Here is a 19,119-nt window from a genome sequence, read left to right as displayed (position 1 = left end):
GGCAATCAGTTATAGACAGGAACCACTAAATCCCTCTAGACCACCAGGAATACTATCATCTCCCTTCGTACAATGTGTGATGAAGTACACAAAGAACATTGGCAACGTGAGAGCAATTGGGAGAATTATGCGTTCTCCATTCTGGGCACTTGTTTCTTACAAGAGATATACAGGGAGTGCAGAATTATTAGGAAAGTTGTATTTTTGAGGATTAATTTTATTATTGAACAACAACCATGTTCTCAATGAACCCAAAAAACTCATTAATATCAAAGCTGAATATTTTTGGAAGTAGTTTTTAGTTTGTTTTTAGTTTTAGCTATTTTAGGGGGATATCTGTGTGTGCAGGTGACTATTACTGTGCATAATTATTAGGCAACTTAACAAAAAACAAATATATACCCATTTCAATTATTTATTTTTACCAGTGAAACCAATATAACATCTCAACATTCACAAATATACATTTCTGACATTCAAAAACAAAACAAAAACAAATCAGTGACCAATATAGCCACCTTTCTTTGCAAGGACACTCAAAAGCCTGCCATCCATGGATTCTGTCAGTGTTTTGATCTGTTCACCATCAACATTGCGTGCAGCAGCAACCACAGCCTCCCAGACACTGTTCAGAGAGGTGTACTGTTTTCCCTCCTTGTAAATCTCACATTTGATGATGGACCACAGGTTCTCAATGGGGTTCAGATCAGGTGAACAAGGAGGCCATGTCATTAGATTTTCTTCTTTTATACCCTTTCTTGCCAGCCACGCTGTAGAGTACTTGGACGCGTGTGATGGAGCATTGTCCTGCATGAAAATCATGTTTTTCTTGAAGGATGCAGACTTCTTCCTGTACCACTGCTTGAAGAAGGTGTCTTCCAGAAACTGGCAGTAGGACTGGGAGTTGAGCTTGACTCCATCCTCAACCCGAAAAGGCCCCACAAGCTCATCTTTGATGATACCAGCCCAAACCAGTACTCCACCTCCACCTTGCTGGCGTCTGAGTCGGACTGGAGCTCTCTGCCCTTTACCAATCCAGCCACGGGCCCATCCATCTGGCCCATCAAGACTCACTCTCATTTCATCAGTCCATAAAACCTTAGAAAAATCAGTCTTGAGATATTTCTTGGCCCAGTCTTGACGTTTCAGCTTGTGTGTCTTGTTCAGTGGTGGTCGTCTTTCAGCCTTTCTTACCTTGGACATGTCTCTGAGTATTGCACACCTTGTGCTTTTGGGCACTCCAGTGATGTTGCAGCTCTGAAATATGGCCAAACTGGTGGCAAGTGGCATCTTGGCAGCTGCACGCTTGACTTTTCTCAGTTCATGGGCAGTTATTTTGTGCCTTGGCTTTTTCACACACTTCTTGCGACCCTGTTGACTATTTTGAATGAAACGCTTGATTGTTTTAAGAGTGCTGCATCCCTCTGCAAGATATCTCACTATTTTTGACTTTTCTGAGCCTGTCAAGTCCTTCTTTTGACCCATTTTGCCAAAGGAAAGGAAGTTGCCTAATAATTATGCACACCTAATATAGGGTGTTGATGTCATTAGACCACACCCCTTCTCATTACAGAGATGCACATCACCTAATATACTTAATTGGTAGTAGGCTTTCGAGCCTATACAGCTTGGAGTAAGACAACATGCATAAAGAGGATGATGTGGTCAAAATACTCATTTGCCTAATAATTCTGCACGCAGTGTATATTATATATGTATATCTCAGACCTTACAATGATAATAAGTGTCTCTGGTCTGTCAGTTCAAATTCTGTTGATCACGTCAGAGCCAATAGATTGGAGTCACATCAAAAAGTTTAAAACATCTTTCAAAATCTTTGTTTTCATCTCTTAATCATCCATTTCTACTTGTCTTATTTTATCAAGATTAATTCTGTGAAGTCCATGAGAATGAAATGTAGCTGAGACATAACCCTTTAATCTGTTTAAGGTTAAAAATACAATATCTGTCTGAACCAACTGCAAATAGTTTACTGTGCATATTGCTTTAATAGGATATTTACATGTCCACAATGGATGGGAGGCATACAAGACTTCTTATGGACGTGTTGCAGGTCAAGTACAGTCTGATGGATGCAGTGTAGGGAAGAAAATCCAATCTACATGAGAACATTCAAAGAGTGGTCCATCCCTAGGGACCTTTTCTGCACACCCCCCAGCATGGCTGTACCCGTGGTGGCAATCATACTTGCCTGATCCCCGCTCCTGGGTTCTGGCTCCATAGATGCAATGACTTTGTCATGTCACTGAGTCAAGTGATGCATGGGGGACACATCCCCACTGCAGCCGGTGACTGGAGAGTCGGCAGAAAATGTTCCCAGGGTTGGACAACCTTTTCAAAGGGTTTGTCTGGCTTCAGCAAAAAAATAAAAATAAACAAAAAACAGACATTACTTGAGAAAAGGCTGCAATAAACTGAACAGTACTTACCTAGTACATCCGGCACCACTTTGTTTTCCCTGGGTGGGCTTTGTTTACCCGGCAGTGATGTCATGTGAACAACATGGGACTGCTGCAGCCAATCACCGGCCTCAGTGGTGCGCCACAAAGGCAAGTGTTGGTGCTGGCTAGTAACCCTTCATCTGGAACAGGAGGTTCCTGATCTTCTTTTCTATAGTAGACAAAGTTGGTATGAACCTCTCACTATTACCCCTTCCACTTGGTTGGCAATGACACCATTATTGTAGACTAAGGGAGCCCTGCAAAAGTGCAGCAATGACTACCTCTTTGTACAAGTGGGTACACTTTCACTCTTTCACGTCGTTAGTGTAATAGCTTTTAACATATTATCTTCTTATCTTCTGTACTGGCCGCTGTGCCAAGTTCACCGCCATCAGCGCTCTGCGGTTCATACGGAGCAAGGACATGCGCTACGCCCTCGTCTCCACAGCAACAAGGGACGGGGAGGATCTGGCCGCGCGTATTCCTTTGGTGCAGTCAGCGTCCTTCGCGTCCATGGCAACTGCGGTAAGCCTGAGTGCCGAGCTGATCACTCGGTGCTCGGCTGGATTCAGGAGAATGAGTCATGTGACGCTGGCCATGTCACATGACTCCTCTTCTCCACTATTTACCCGGCAGCCTGCTGGCCACAGGTTGCCTGTGAATTCAGTCTCTTCCTGAACTTGTTCTGTGTGACATGCGGCTAGATTCCCGGCTCTGTTCCCGACTTCGTCCCCGGTTGCTCCCTGCATTTATTGACTTCTCCTGGTTTGACCTTTGGTGTGGTCTTGACTTCTCTTTGATTATCCTTTTGTACTTTAGCGACATCCTGGTTCTGACTCGGCTTGCTGACATATCTGTTGTTTGTCTTGTATGTCCCTCCGCACTTACCAGGCTAGGGAACGTCGTCCAGTTGTACCTCGTTGCCTAGGACGAGTGGTGCAAGTAGACAGGGACAGGGGTGTGGGTGGAGCCAGCGGTCACTACCCTCTACCCCTCTTTGTGACAAAGAATCAGCCGCAGTTTTTATTATAGCTAGCTTCATTTAAAGAGGTTGTCCGATCTGGATATTTATGACATATCAGTAAGATCCCCGTGTTTGCGTGGGCTTCCTCCAGGTCCTCTGGTTTCCTCGCACACTCCAAAGACATACTGATAGGGAACTTAGACTGTGAGCCCCATTGGGGACAGCTTGTTGCTAATGTTTGTAAAGCGCTGCGGAATATTGTAGCCTATATAAGTGCATAAAATAAATATAAAATTCGTATTAGAGTTAAGTGAACCTGCCTTTTGGCAGGTTCGGGTTCGGGGTTTAAGTTCTCACGGAATCCATCACGTAATTCAATGCCGGCATGCCACATTATGCAAGTGTATGGCCATTCCCGAGGCTTCCGTTCTGCTGGCCATACACTTGTATTATGATGGCATGCAAAACGGAATGTCGTTTGGCATGCCGGCATTGAATTACGTGATGGATTCCGTGAGAACGGAATCCATTACGTAATTCACTAAAACCCTGAACTCGAACCGGCCAAAAGGCAGGTTCGCTCAACTCTAGTTCCTATCTCGAGAATGGGTCCCTGCCTTCAAATGGAGAGTACCCTGCGCATGTGCCATGTCCTCTCCATTCACTGCTATGGGACCTACTAAAATAGCCATGCATGCTCACTCAGATATTTTTGTAAGGTTTTGAAGTGCTCTCCATTCATGGTGGAGCACCGTCCTTGAAGTAAAAGTGGGTACCAGAGGAGGGCCCCCCATCTATTGGAAATTTATGGCATATCCCATCGCTTTGCAATAAATGTCCAAATTGGAAAAACTGATTTAAAAGGGTTTTCCAATGAACAACCTTTAAATGATGATAAATTTAAAACCTCTTTAAGGTCGTATCTGTGTTGTTCAGAGCCATAACGGGGTACTCACGGCAGCGCATGGGGCCTTACTGTACCTCTATATACCTCCAATTTCACATGACGTATTATGGATCTATTCTCTGTACTATCGAGCACCGGGAAATTTCACATTCTGCTATACGCATGGGTCCTAACAGGGTATATTCACACGCTGCAGACATTTCTGCAACTGTCCCGTCCATCAGAATGGAACTTGCAGAAATCAATGCGCTTGCTGCTAAATCAACATCATTCAGGTGAATGGAACTGATTAACAGTTGCAGAAATTTCGGCAACAAATCTGGCGCATGGGAATTTACCTGTACTGGGTCTTGCTTGCAGCTCCTTTGCATTGGGTGCAACCAGGCACAGACCCATAGTCTGCATACATGCCATTTTTGGATTAAAGTGTAGTGCACAGATCTGTCACTCCGCATCTACAGACTGTAATTAAGCTTTTTCAGACTTTGAATCTCGTTTTGGCTAATGCGCTTTCGATGATTGTTTTGCTTTAAGAAATTATTGCGCAGCAGCTGAAAGAGCGCTTCAAAGTTAATTGCGAGCTTTGTGCGAGCACTTAGCCTATACGCCCATATGTTTATGAATTCCAGCCAATTTACATTTCCTCTCTCTCTGCGTAAAACAGCCGGTGGAGGTGAACATTTTTATGGCATTTCCTGTGTCCCCAAGACATTTCAATAAGTGACATTAAACACGAGGCTGCAGAGCATAAAGTGCTTCGCTAAGGGTCTAAATGGCAGGTGCTGTGAGCGGAGTAAATATAGAAATGGAGCTGTAAGCACAGGTTTCTCACAGTATCCAGATCCGTCCAGCAGGAGTGGAAAACACACAAAATGATCTATGTCTTGTGATTTAACACTTGACTGGTATAAAACTTCACTCAAGGATTCTTAAAGTGAACCTTAATGTAGTTGGAGCAGTTCTGAGCTGGACGGCTATTTCTAAGAATGAAGCCCGCTAGTTGATCAGATTGCTGACACAAGGATCCTAAGGGCTCACGCACATCAACGTGTGCGCTCTATATCACGGATTCACTTGAATGGATACGCAATCCACAAGATATGGAGCGGTAGGGAGGCCTGGAGTGGAAGCCTACAGAAGCACTGCGGAGCGTTTCCGTGGGATTTCGGTCCATGGCTCTGCACCACAAAAAAAATAGAACATGATCTACTCTTTTGCGGTGTGGACTGAATCTTGCAGATCGCAGACCCATTCAAGTGAATGGGTACTCATCCGAAAACGGCGGGCACACGGCCGGTGCCCGTGCGTTGTGAACCGCAAATAGCGGCCGGCGGTGCAGAGCACAAACATTTGTGTGCATGAACCCTAACAGAGATGAGCGAATTGCTCAAAATTTGATTCAGTTTTATTTGGCCGAATAAGTCGACCAATCTGATTGGGGTCTGAATGGAGTCTACCTGACTCGAAAGTGCTCCAATTGGCCTGTAAATCTGTGTATGAGGCCTCCTAAGACCTCTCTCTTACTTCTCACTTTTTACATTTTTTGAAAACACGTAAATGGATTTGGGTAGCAATATGTATACAAAATGGTACTGCACACCATTTCTTCATAGAGGTGCTGAACGAAAGGATTCTTCTATCCATATAAGATCATAGAACTGCAGCACACCAGGTTATGGTATGGCGTCCGATCATCACTACTGGGATGTGGCGCCCAATATACAACTGAAGCAGTGGATTACAAAGGAGGGAGCTAGCTGCAGTCATTTCTCAAATGGGAGAAATTCTTCACTACTGTGACCTTGTCCTATTTAAGGGCTACATACACTAGTGACAGAGACCATGACTGAAGCACTAGGTCACTTTTTTAAAAAACTTTTTTTGTTGTTTTCTTTAAATCCCTATTAAATAGCTTTAGCGCAAGTCAAGCACTGAGTCCACTCAATACAAAGCTCAAGCTCAGGAGTCCTGATGTTCATGAAGTCCCAACTCTTCATTCCTGATTGGGATCTTTCTTCCTATACACACTATATGAAAAGAGTTGTCAGTCATGCACCAGAGGGTGGGGAGGCGGCAGCTCATGAATATTGGGACTTCAGCTTCTCACTAGGGATTTTATTAAAATAACTGGGCCAAATAGTAACTTTTCAGTTGGGTTCTTTGTCACCAGCTTATGTTGCCCTCATATCAGAGCATCATAAATCTGGTGACACTAACTGTCCAGGGGGCGGTGGGCTCTAACCAGCCCACCTCTGGTCTGGATTATAAACTTTATAGGGGGTATTCCCATTTTAGCTGTTCATGTTTTCTTAACTTAAGCCACCCTGGTCACCATATTGGACGGGTATTCCAATCTAAGCCATGAATAGCTTCCACACCTTCACAAGTGATGGCTATCCTCAGGTCAAGCTATAAATATCTCATTGGGCGGGGAGGGGGAAGGGGGGTTCTGAGATGCAACAACCATTACGGTCAGCTGTTCTGCAGTAGTGCTGGAGACAGAAGTTGGTGCCAACTCCGTTGTTCAGTGGACGGAGCTGGTTACTGCAGCGTTGTTCCCACTGACCTCTTTAAAGGGGTATTCCCATCACAGACAATGGGGAAATATTGCTAGGATATACCCCCATTGTCTGATACCCCAAGAATGGAGTGGGGAGATTGGTGGCTGGAGGACCTCGGGTTTCCCAGGGTCCGGCCCCGCCAACTGCTCTCCCCATACAAGTGAATAGGAGCGCACCGTGGCCACACTGCTCCCATAAATTTTTATTGGAACGACGGAAATTTTGGTAGACCCATAGAAATGAATGGAGGGCGGCTGCGCATGCGCAGTGCGCCCTCCACCCCCTTTCCCTGCTCCGTTCTCGGTGTAGGTGCGGGTCCCAGAGGTGAGACTTGCACCTTTCAGACAATGGGGGAATATACTATCAGTATGCCCCGATTGTCTGACAGGTTGATTATAATAAGTTTTTGATATGAGTGCTGATTCCTTAGACGTCATCGATGACCTTCAAGGTTGTACTTTAAATCTGAATAAAGTCAATAAGTTTCATGAGTCCTAAAAAACTGGCAGCTCTTCAATCTGCACACTGCTACTTATATAATGCTGAGGAATTTCCGCCATAAAATAGAACATTTCAGATAAAGGGATAAGAAGGTTATTCTGAATGTGTTCCTTGCAAAACGCAGATTAGGACGTGTCTCAGACTCCACTTATGAATGCAGCAGCCACGGGCCGTCTTATTTTCTGTTCAACTGGCAAGAAATTGCTTTTCTAAATGCAAAAGAATAATTTCAAGGGTTATTAACGTCTCATAGTTATTCATTATTAGTCTGCACTGTACGTGCTTTTGTGCTTGAGGTAACAAAAACAATATGGGGATAACAGCATTACATACAAGGATAACTGGAAGCTTTGTACAAGATTTAATGCTGGCTGCCCCGACATCAGCATCTCCGTACAGGGTCGATTTATTACAGCAGCTAATTACTAATAAGCAAGGTGCTCAATATTAGAACAGAAATGTGACCCAGGCTATATGTAGGGGTTTAGTTATTATCAAGAGTAATACATAGTTGATAATAGTCCTGAATTTGCCTAGGATTGTCCCAAATTTTCAGAGCCAATCCTGACAAATTTGTCTTGTCCAGGGGCGGACTGGCCATAAACCCTACAGGGAAATTACCCGGAGGGCGCCAACAGGGTGCATACGATACCCACAGCATTAATTAGTGCTAGGAGCAAGTGTAAGACCCCAGAGTTGTGTTACCACTCCTTCACCCTGCTACTGTCTTTAATGGGCTAACACAATGTCATCTGTGTGTTTCTATCCAGGTTCTTTATATTGTGCAACGTTAATATCTTTATGCAACTGTTATAAATGTAATGTGCCTGATTCACCAGCAGGTGGCATAAAACACAGCAAAGCTGTACTTAGATAGAATGGAACTTACCATTGATTCTAACCCCCTATGGAGAGAAATGGGCCAGCCCTACTTCCTGCAGTAAGGGTGGGGACCAGTTAGTTCCAGTCTAGTCTTCCCTAGGCAGGGGAAGGGTGTGCAGGGGCACGTCTCTGCTGGACGTGCCCATCCCAGACAGAGCACCTTAAGCTCTGCTGGCCATGGAGGCCAAAGTTTAAAGCCTCAGGAGGAAAGTTCCCTGGCATAACCTAGAGTCAGACTACAGAGAAGAAGTGCAGCATACAGAAGAAGCTGAGTTATACAGCCAGCCTGTCAGTACAGCAGGGTCAAAAAGAAAGATTTAGCTGAGTTGAATCTGCCTGCCAGTTATATGCTAAAGCCTGTTGGAACCAAGACAAAGCCTGTAACGTTTATTCAAGTAAAGCTGCTGTTGAACTTCATCTCAGGGTCTGGACTGAAGTTCTTTCCAATCCCTCAATTATTCCCCCTTTTCATTGCTTCGTAGCCAAATCCTGGGGTCAAGCAGCGTCCAGGTAGGAGCACCGTGACACGCATAGAGAGACATTTAGGCCGCACCACTCGGCATTTTCTACACCTGGGACGCGATAGGGCCCTGGGGGGAGGCAGGTTGCACATGAGGTACGGATCCGCTCTTCTGCCCATAGACTTGTATTATGACGGAATGCAAAACGGGAGCCTTTAAAAGGCATTCCGTTTTCTTTCCGTCCTAATAGAAGTCTGAGGGAAAGCATAACGGATCTGCCTGCGTCCCGTTATGCAAGATGGAAAACAAAGTCACAGGACTTTGTTTTCCATCTTGCATAACGGGACCCAGACTGATCCGTTTTTGATTCCCATAGACTTCTATTAGGACGGAGAACAAACGGAATGCCTTTTAAAGGCTTCCGTTTTGCATTCCGTCATAATACAAGTCTGAGGGCAGAAGAACAGATCCGTTCTTCTGTCTTATGGACAGTATCCCTAACGCTAGTGTGAACCCACCCTAATTTACTATTTGTGATTGCTGCTGCACATGGACTTTGAGATGCACTTCTTCTGAGCATAAAATAAATATAACTAATACCTATAACATTATTCCTATGCAAGCTTATAACCAGAATATGGAGCTATGTACTGTATGGTCTCTAAGGTACAGAAACCAATTAGAACATTTCCAAAGTATAGGCCTCCTCATGGATCTGGAGATCTTCTGCCAGGTCAACCCTGAAACCTGCTGCTTTGGGTGCATTTGCCAACCGGGGAATGTGTGTTCTATGTAAGTTAAGGCGTACACAGGACTTTGCCAAGAGTTCACTACGTGCTGTGGACATGAAGAGGATGTCCTCAAACTACCTATACTTCACTGTGCAGACCTCTTGCATGTTTCTCATGTGAAGTCATACTGTAATATTATGCTCCAGTCCTAATTTTAGGAGGTGTGTTTTACTAGAAGGTAATAACATGAAAGGTTATCTTGACAATCTCATAAGGATAAGGTCCATGGCTAGGCGTCCTGGCAATAAAGCCTCACCATTCATGTTCCAGCTTTTATAGTAATTTCCTAATAGGCTTATAATAGCAAATATGCTACAGTGTGTGCCTGTACTGAGCTCGGAGGCAGGGCCGGTGCAAGGATTTTTGCCAACACAAGCGAAGCTACATTTTGGCGCCCCCCCTCCCTCGCAGCTTACCTGGCCCTGGTCCCGTCTGCAGTAGCTGGTTCCTCCTCTGTGTGGTGCTGGTATCTTCTCTATGCTTCAGACAATCTCTGGTTTGAGTACCGTATTTTTCGCCCTCTAAGACGCATCCAGGATTTAGAAGAGGATAATAAGAAAAAAATATTTTCCATTGCACCTCAGGTCAGACCAGCAATCAGACCCCCAATGTAAATCAGACCTCAGCTCACAGCCCCAATCAGACCCCCAATGTTAATCAGACCTCAGATCAGACCCCCAATGCCTCAGAACAGCCCCCCATGTCAGCCATCAGCCCCCCATGTCAGCCATCAGCCCCCCATGTCAGCCATCAGCCCCCATGTCAGCCATCATGCCCCCATGTCAGCCATCAGCCCCCCATGTCAGCCATCATGCCCGCATGTCAGCCATTAACCCCCCATGTCAGCCATCATGCCCCCCAGGTCAGCCATCAACCCCCCATGTCAGCCATCAACCCCCTATGTCAGCCATCATGCCCCCATCTCAGCCATCATGCCCCCCTATGTCAGCCATCATGCCCCCCATGTCAGCCATCATGTCCCCCCATGTCAGCCTTCAGCTCAAATAAAATAAAATAAAAATAACTTACCTCTCCTGCTCCTGGACACCGCCGCTCCTCACCACCAGCGCTCTCTCTCTTCTTCCTGGTTCTCGGCTGCGTACAGTGAGGCCACATGGTGCAGAAGCCCTTTACAGCAGACAGCCGAGCGGAGGACCAGAAAGCGGTGAGTACAGATCCTTCACTGCTTCCCGCTTTTCCGATACTAATGAAGCGCTTCATTAGTATTCGCCCCATAAGACCCAGGGTTGAAAAAGACGACCCCCCTCCCCCCGTCTCTGCGCCCTAAGGCAGTCGCTTGGTCTGCCTTATTATAGCACCGGCCCTGCTCGGAGGCCACTACTATCCATCTACTACCAACTATAATCAATGCCAATTTTATGGTATCATGTAGTTGTGGCCCCATTAATTAACTAGATACTACTGCAAACTACTGGCTCCGATTCTGAGCAGGTTTCACCCATTAGGTATACAAATGGGAGGAGGGAGGGTGGAGTTGATCTCTTTGGGTATGGCCCAAAGTCCACACAAGGCAGCCAATGTCTGCACGATTCTGCAGCAAAATTATTCATTCGTTATTGGCACTGGAGAGTGAGGCACTGGAGACTTTTTGTAGAATTTATTCTGAGCTCTCCATAGGGACTGCTAGGTGAAGGCTTCCGCCCAGCAGTGAGCCCGATGACATCACTGGCATTAATGGGTGGGCTTTAGTTCTGCCCTAGCCTGTAAAACAGCTAGGGGAGCGCTAAAGCCGACCCATCAGAGCTGGTGACGTCACCAGAAACGCTGCTAGGTGGAACCCCCCAGCCTAGCAGTGTACTATTGTAAACAAAAAAGCCCTTGCCCTACGTGATCCAGTGCAGGACAAGGGAGAGCATCGGCACATGAAATGTCAGGGGGGGCGGAGGGGTGAAGATAGGGATATGTCTGGGTTCAGCTCTGAACCCGGACAACCCCTTTAAAATCAATTAAAACTGCTACAAAATGTCTACGTGTAGCCCCAGCCTTTAGGGTGTCGTCACATATTTGTTTTTTTTTATGCTATTTTTGAAGCCAAAATCTGGTGTGGATCATAAAAGGAGAGAAATTATAAAAGGCAGATACAACTTGAATCCACCCCTTGTTTTGACTTCAAAAATTGCATCCAAAGAACTTGAACGTGGGGCAGCATTATGTTATTGTTTTTTTTTTTCAATTCTGGACTTTCTTTTAATAGCATGTTTAAAACTTTCAGAGCTCTTCCATACTGCACTTACATAATCAGCGTGTGAAAGTGCAGCGTGCCAGACCGCAGGGGAAGACACGTGAGGCTCACGGTGGGCCGATGGGGGTAGTAGTTCATGTACTCACAGTTAGCAGAGCCTCCCTGGGCCGACGTACAGTGGATGGGAAGACAACACTAAATCATCCGGGGCACTCTCGGTTGCAGGGAACACCAGCCAGATGGAAGTTGAGGGGCCCTTGATGGTTTAGGTGTTTAAGATGCTTTGGTGGCTGGGCCCCTGTTTCGTGACGCCAGCACCGTTAGGTGCAAATGTTAAGTGTAGTAGTGGAAATGATGAGGAGTCAGTTATTATCAAACAGTTGAACATTTACTAAGTCAATTGTCTTCAGGTAGTCAGTACAGACACAGTTTATTTGTATGAGTGATGACTCACAAATAAGCTAAATTGTATTCCACTTATCAGGTTTAGGCAATTGTCAGTTGAGGAGTTCTCTTTAACGTTGACACTTTACAGGCAAGACTTCTGTAATTATTCTAAGTCCAAACTATAGCACCCTGGTACTAAATATGCTGTTTTCTACTTATCTTGAGGTATCCAATAAGAGCATTCTCCCTCGTGGCAGGCATCAGTCTTCTGCTACATTATTTGCAGGATGCTTTCCTGAAGTAATCAGGTTTTTAGGTTTTCCACTATATCCCAGAAGACTTCTAGTGAATAAGGACAATTCTGGAGATCAATTATCCATTCGTGTCCCGGCACTTGGAAAGTTACTCTCAGGCACTTGTGCTGATGAGGTCCATAAGCTAGATTCAGCTGTAACCCTCACTAGGCTTGCTTCAAATTTAGACATAGACTTACTGTCTGGTGCTTTGCTGCTGTAGATAAATGTTAGGTGTACTCCCTTAGCCTGGCCATGACCAAGGGGTAGAAATAGCAGGCTACATGGTGGACGATGCCTGTTTCTCTCCTCCATGAACTTGCTTTTCCTCCTCTCGCTAACTACTAACGTCAACCAACTTTATTAATACACCCAAAGCTATATATAGTGTGGTGCCAGCACCACCTAGGGGCGAATGGGTGAAATGACAATGCCGGACTGATAGGAAATACCATACAGTGCAAATAAATACATTAATAGGCAGATGTTTAAAGTGTCCTATTTACACACATATGTGGGACGCTGAAAAAGAAGCAATGGAGAACGATAGACGACTTTATTATCAATATGCGCCACCAACACATCTGAAGTTCAACAGAGGACAACATTTGTTTCCACAGAAACATGCAGGCACCTGGTTGTCACTGTACAGAGGTGCACCTGTTGCTTAACAAACTGTGCGGATAATAAAATTATTATAAGCGTAGCTCTTAGGGTGAGTTCATATCACCCATGACATAAGATCAAAACAACAGAAACAATAGAAGTGCCGGATCCGGCAGAGAATTGACACGGAGCTGAACATACTCTTGACTACAATGGAGTCCGTTCAGTTTCTGTTCGGGAACCTGTGTTTTTTCTTACCAGATTGCGTCCTGCAATCCCAGCTCCTTTGCTCCCCGTCTTAGGCTGCCTCGCGGGTGTCCCCAGCTGTCAGCATCCGCTTTGACGCCGCTGCAGCCAAACACTGCGTCAGGTCAATTGGTCATGTGCTGCAAGAGGGGAGGGTCACTGCCTCCGCCAGTCTTTGGCTGCAGTGGTGTCAAAGCAGAGGATGACACTGGGGGACCTGAGTGAAGCAGCCAAGGACTCGGAGTGAAGGAGGCAAGAACCAATGACAGAGAGCAGGTAGGTATGCTTCCCTTTTGCAGTCTTGGAAGGAGAGGGAATTTGTCAAAAACCCCACAATAGGTGGCCAACCCCTTTACGGATTTACAGGTTATAGTTAATGTAATAGAGATGGACTGTAACTAATTATCTTTCTGAGCATCTAGGAAATCATTCCTGTTACAACAATGGATGATTGTTCTCTTGCTTAGAAGCAAAGTACAGTGGAAAAAAAAATCAGACGCTCGCTCATTCTTTGAGGGTCATTCCACATGTTATGATGGAAAATATTCCATTGTACTTTTAGACATAAAATGTAAGCACCTCCTGGTACCCAAATTGTATCTGCACTGCAGCCAGTCATAATACAAGTTCAGTTTTAATCATGGTTATGTTTCTCCAAGTCAGAAGACAAATAAATGCTAAAATTGCCTCTAGAGTTGAGGAGAAAGGTTACAGTAACGTGCATCTGAATATGTGTGTAAGACTGTAGAGTAAAGGAATTTCCTAGTGTTGATTCACATTTTCTTTGTGTTACTGTCACGGCACGGTGTGGGTGGTAAACTCCACACCGAACACAGGAGGGAAGAGAAGAGGTACTAGGCCTGGAAATTAGGCAAAGGGGAAAGGTCACCACCTAGTGAATCCCTAAACCGAGCCCTGACTACTATCAGCAGGGCTTTTTTTCTCAGAGAAAAGGTGGTGGAACTCACCCCCCCTCCCCTGGCCACGCCCCTACCCAACCCTAGGACCGCCCCATACCCGCCCCTAAGACCGCCCCCTACCCACCCCTAGGACCGCCCCCCTACCCACCCCTAGGACCGCCTCCCCCTCCACCCCATAACAGTGCCATCCACAGACCCCCCCATCCTATAACAGTGCCATCCACAGACCCCCCTCCACCCCATAACAGTGCCATCCACAGACCCCCCCCACCCCATAACAGTGCCATCCACAGACCCCCCCCACCCCATAACAGTGCCATCCACAGACCCCCCCACCCCATAACAGTGCCATCCACAGACCCCCCCACCCCATAACAGTGTCATCCACAGACCCCCCATTGCCGCTCCAGTACAGTTATAAAATGTGTAATTAAATGAATAATGATTCATGCTGCCCCCTCTGTAGTATAACTTTCAATATATTGTACTCACAGGGCTACTGTTATCGTAATGCAGGCCGGCCGGGCAGACGAGCGGCAGCGTCACTGACTGACGTCGCCTGCCTGCGCCGCCTACTTCAATCATAAACTGACTATCAGTATGAACAGACCTCGATGGTAGGAATGTTCATACGCAGGAACCTAGAGCCCTTGGAAATATAAGAAAACTTAATCCAGCTCACCTCCGTGGTAGAATGTATAGTCCCGGCTCCAGAGGCCCTAGGGGAGTGTTCCCATAGCAGGCTGCAGGTAAATAAAAAAAAGAAGGTCCCGGAGACTCCATTTGTCTCCGGGACCTTCTTTTTTTATTTACCTGCAATCTAGAGCCCTATCTGACCCTAATGTGCCCTGCAAATAGTGTCAGGACAAAAGATGACATGTTCCTTCCCAGCTGAAGGAACAGAAGACTCCCTCAGGCCTAATACTAAAAGATCCCCTATACAACAAACTAGAAATAGGAAAAGACACTTAACTCCGAAGTACGCGGACGAGCGGGAACTCAGAGGAGAACCAAACACCAGCACTTCCACAACCAGAAAGGAGCTATCAACCGCATAGTATGATGGGTGAGACCAGACTAAATAGAGGAGTTGGAATGACCACTAAAGCTACACCTGAGACAACAGGTGTGGTCATAAATAGCAACAACACAGAAACAAGTAAAACCAAAGAGGCTGTCAGATCACATCACGTGCAGCCAGTCTCTTAGATCTTCCAACCCCTGTCACAGGAAAGACCGTGACAGTTACTCTTTTAAAAAGATTTTATTGTTTTGTCTTATAAATATGACTAATTAAAGAACAATTTTCCTGTGTCTAGACATTGCAGTTACATAGTTGTTTGTGTTCTTCAGATTCTCTTCACCTTATGTGTTAAACTTAAAGGGGTTGTCCGGATTCAGGACAGCTGGACAACACGGTGGATCCACTCGCTGTGCCGCTGCGGTTCTCCCAGCTGGAATCTGTTTACCCGGCTTTAGTGGTGATGTCATGTCAACACTCACTGGCCTCTTCAGTACACCACTGAGGACAACGATTGGCTGCAGCAGTCATGTTTTGTCGACATGGCATCACAACTGCAGCCAGCTAAACAGTGATCGCATCTTTATTGCAGGCAGATCCCCAGTGTTACCCCACAATTACATGTCATATTCATTGTATAGATCATAAATAATGGAGCATATTTGTCATTTATATGCTGTTAAAAATACATCCAGTGACATTTACATTTACAGTATGGCGGTTAAAGTGTACCGCAAATGTGCATGTTCTTCTATTGAGCTGAGTGCTGCTGGTCAGGTATGCCCAGTCACTATTCAGCTTCAGAGCTAAGAGACACTATGAAATGGTCACTATAATTTCAAAAAGATTTGTATAAATCAATAGCACAGATGAATATAAGAAACTTTGTAATACAGGTGAAACTCGAAAAATTAGAATATCGTGCAAAATTGTATTTCATTTATTTCAGTAACGCAAATTAAAAGGAATTGCATTAATGCAACTTAAAATTTGAATTTTGTGAAAAGGTTCAATATTCTAGGCTCAAAGTGTCACACTCTAGTCAGCTAATTAATCCATACCCCCTGAGCAAAGAGTACCTCAAAATTGTGACTTTGGGGTTTCATAAGCTGTAAGCCATAATCATCCAAATTATAACAAATAAAGGCTTGAAATATCTCACTTTGCATGTAATCGGTCTGTCTCATATGTTAGTTTCACCTTTTAAGTTGCATTACTGAAAGAAAGGAACTTTGCACGATATTCTAATTTTTCGAGTTTCACCTGTATATTTATCAAAGAAAAATGCCCCTCCCTCCTAAAATAGCATTCTCTGTTGAACCTGTCTTGTGAGAGGAGACAGATTTGTTAGCTGACTGAAGGATCATTTTACGTGCTGGCCATAGGAGGCTATGTATGTATGGAGGTGGAAAGAGGAATGAGCTTGTAGAGGAAGAAAGAGGCATTTTTCTCTAATGAGATATCTAACAAAGTTTCTTATCTTCCCCTGTACTAGATTTATTCAAAACTTGTAAACAGGACAGTGACCATTTCAAGGTCAGCTCTCCTCACATGTCTATTTTGATGAATACCTATATTCTTCATGAAATAACAATTCTGGAAAATCCTTTTCTTTGAATTCTGTGTTCCTTTGTTATTCCTCCTAGAAATTTATGATAATATTGTTGTCAATATATATTCATAAATATTCAGGAGGAATAAAAGAGGAATGACACAACACAGAGCTATGAGAAAAGTTGCTCTATAATTATTATTTTACGGGGAATGCCAGCATTTACTAAAACAGACAGGTCATGAGAGGTGACGGTAAGGCCGAATGCACACGGACGTGGAACACGGACGTGAGCGGTCCGTGGTATCCCGGCCTGGCATCCCGCTGACAGCAGGAGCGCACGGCGTCATTGGTTGCTAAGAGAAGTCTGTGACTGCAGTGTTCCCTTCATGTCAGTGGGAGAGCTCAGCTTCCTGGAGCTCTGTGAACTTGACTTGGACGGGATGAATACACCATTAGATTACAGGGTATAATGTGGGACATTGGGCACTTTTAGGGCTTGTGTTATGATAAAACTAATTATCTTTTGATATTCTGCAGCCTCCGGATTGTCTTCTTCCCCATCCACTCCCACACAAGTGACCAAGCAGCCCAATTTCCCTCTGGAATCCTACAAACATGAACCAGAACGGCTAGAGGCCAGGCTCCGTTCCTTCTCCTCTCCACCGGACACTGGGCAGAGGTTTTCAATATCACATCTACCGATAACTGTGACTAAATCTTCTCTGGCGTCTTCAACGCTGAGCGCTACCTCAAAAACAGTAAGTAATCTCTGGACCTTACTGAGCGTTACCTCGTGCTGTTTAGCTGGTTACTACAGGTATCTAGCAGCAGTTATGTTACATATACTGTAAGTGCCTTTCAAAATTTCATAATGAATCTACTTAGGCCTCATCTACCTTAGGCCCATGTCACGGGCTGTCTTCTTCAGACTTCTGGTCCCTGCTTGGGCCTGCGCTGCTACAGCCAACAACAGCCCTCACCGGTGACGTGTCCCTAAGCAGCACATCACTGCTGGGTCACTGTTGGAGACATTTGGAAAAACTAAATTAATCCTCAACAACTCCTTTAACCCCTTAAGGACTCAGCCCTATTTCACCTTAAGGACTTGGCCATTTTTTGCAAATCTGACCAGTGTCATTTTAAGTGCTGATAACTTGAAATCGCTTTGACTTACCCAGGCCGTTCTGAGATTGTTTTTTCGTCACATATTGTACTTCATGACACTGCTAAAATTGGGTCAAAAAAGTTGATTTTTTTGCACCAAAAAATACCAAAGTTACCAAAAATTTGGAAAAATTAGCAAATTTCTAAGTTTCAGTTTCTCTACTTCTGTAATACATAGTAATACCCCCAAAAATTGTGATGACTTTGCATTCCCCATATGTCTACTTCATGTTTGTATTATTTTGGGAATGCCATTTTATTTTTTGGGGATGTTACATAGCTTAGAAGTTTAGAAGCAAATTTTGAAATTTTTCTGAAATTTTCCAAATCCCACTTTATATGGACCAGTTCAGGTCTGAAGTCACTTTGTGAGGCTTACATAATAGAAACCACCCAAAAATGACCCCATTTTAGAAACGACACCCCTCAAGGTATTCAAAACTGATTTTACAAACTTTGTTAACCCTTTAGGTCTTCCACAAGACTTCATGGCAAATGGACATAAAATTTAAGAATTTCGATTTTTTGGGAAAATTTTCCAATATAATTCATTTTTTGCAGTAATAAAGTAAGGGTAAACTGCCAAACAAAACTCAATATGGGTTGCCCTGATTCTGTAGTTAGCAGAAGCATCCCATATGTGGTCGTAAACTACTATTTGGCTAAACGGCAGGACATAGAAGAAGGGGAACGCCATATGGTTTTTGGAAGGCAGATTTTGTTGGACTGGTTTATTTACACCATGTACCCTTTCAAGCCCCCCTGATGCACCCCTAGGGTAGAAACTCCAAAAAAGTGACCCCATCTAGGAAACTATGGGATAAGGTGGTTGTTGTTTTGGGACTATTTTAGGGTAAATATGATTTTTGGTTGCTCTATATTACACTTTTTTGAGGCAAGGTAACAAAAAACAATTCTAAAATTGTTTCTACATTCGCTATTAAGTTTTGTGGAACACCTAAAGGGTTAACAAAGTTTGTAAAGTAACTTTTGAATACCTTGAGGGTTGTAGTTTCTTAGATGGCGTCACTTTTTTGGAGTTTCTAGTCTAGGCTACATCAGGGGGGGCTTCTAATGGGACATGGTGTAAATAAACCAGTCCATCAAAATCTGCCTTCCAGAAACCAGAAGGCGTTCCCTTCGTTCTATGCCCTGCCGTGTGGCTGTATAAGTAAAAGTAAAACAAAACAAAACA

At 44.6% G+C, this 19,119-nt stretch overlaps 1 protein-coding gene across 3 annotated transcripts in view; it reads left to right on the top strand.

Moving 5' to 3' along the window:
• PRKAG2 (protein kinase AMP-activated non-catalytic subunit gamma 2) overlaps positions 1-19,119 on the top strand; it is a 415,068-nt gene that overhangs the window by 303,145 nt on the left and 92,804 nt on the right. For all 3 annotated transcript variants that reach the window (XM_040434116.1, XM_040434117.1, XM_040434118.1), the window contains one exon: positions 17,298-17,518. In XM_040434116.1, coding sequence (XP_040290050.1) covers positions 17,298-17,518 — 221 coding nt within the window. The remainder of the gene's footprint in view (positions 1-17,297; positions 17,519-19,119) is intronic.

This window comes from Bufo bufo, chromosome 5 (assembly GCF_905171765.1).
Source record: "Bufo bufo chromosome 5, aBufBuf1.1, whole genome shotgun sequence".
In the NCBI taxonomy this organism is placed as follows: Eukaryota; Metazoa; Chordata; class Amphibia; order Anura; family Bufonidae; genus Bufo; species Bufo bufo.
The sequence above is the reverse complement of the archived record's forward strand: the minus strand, read 5'-3'. Positions and strand labels throughout refer to the sequence as shown.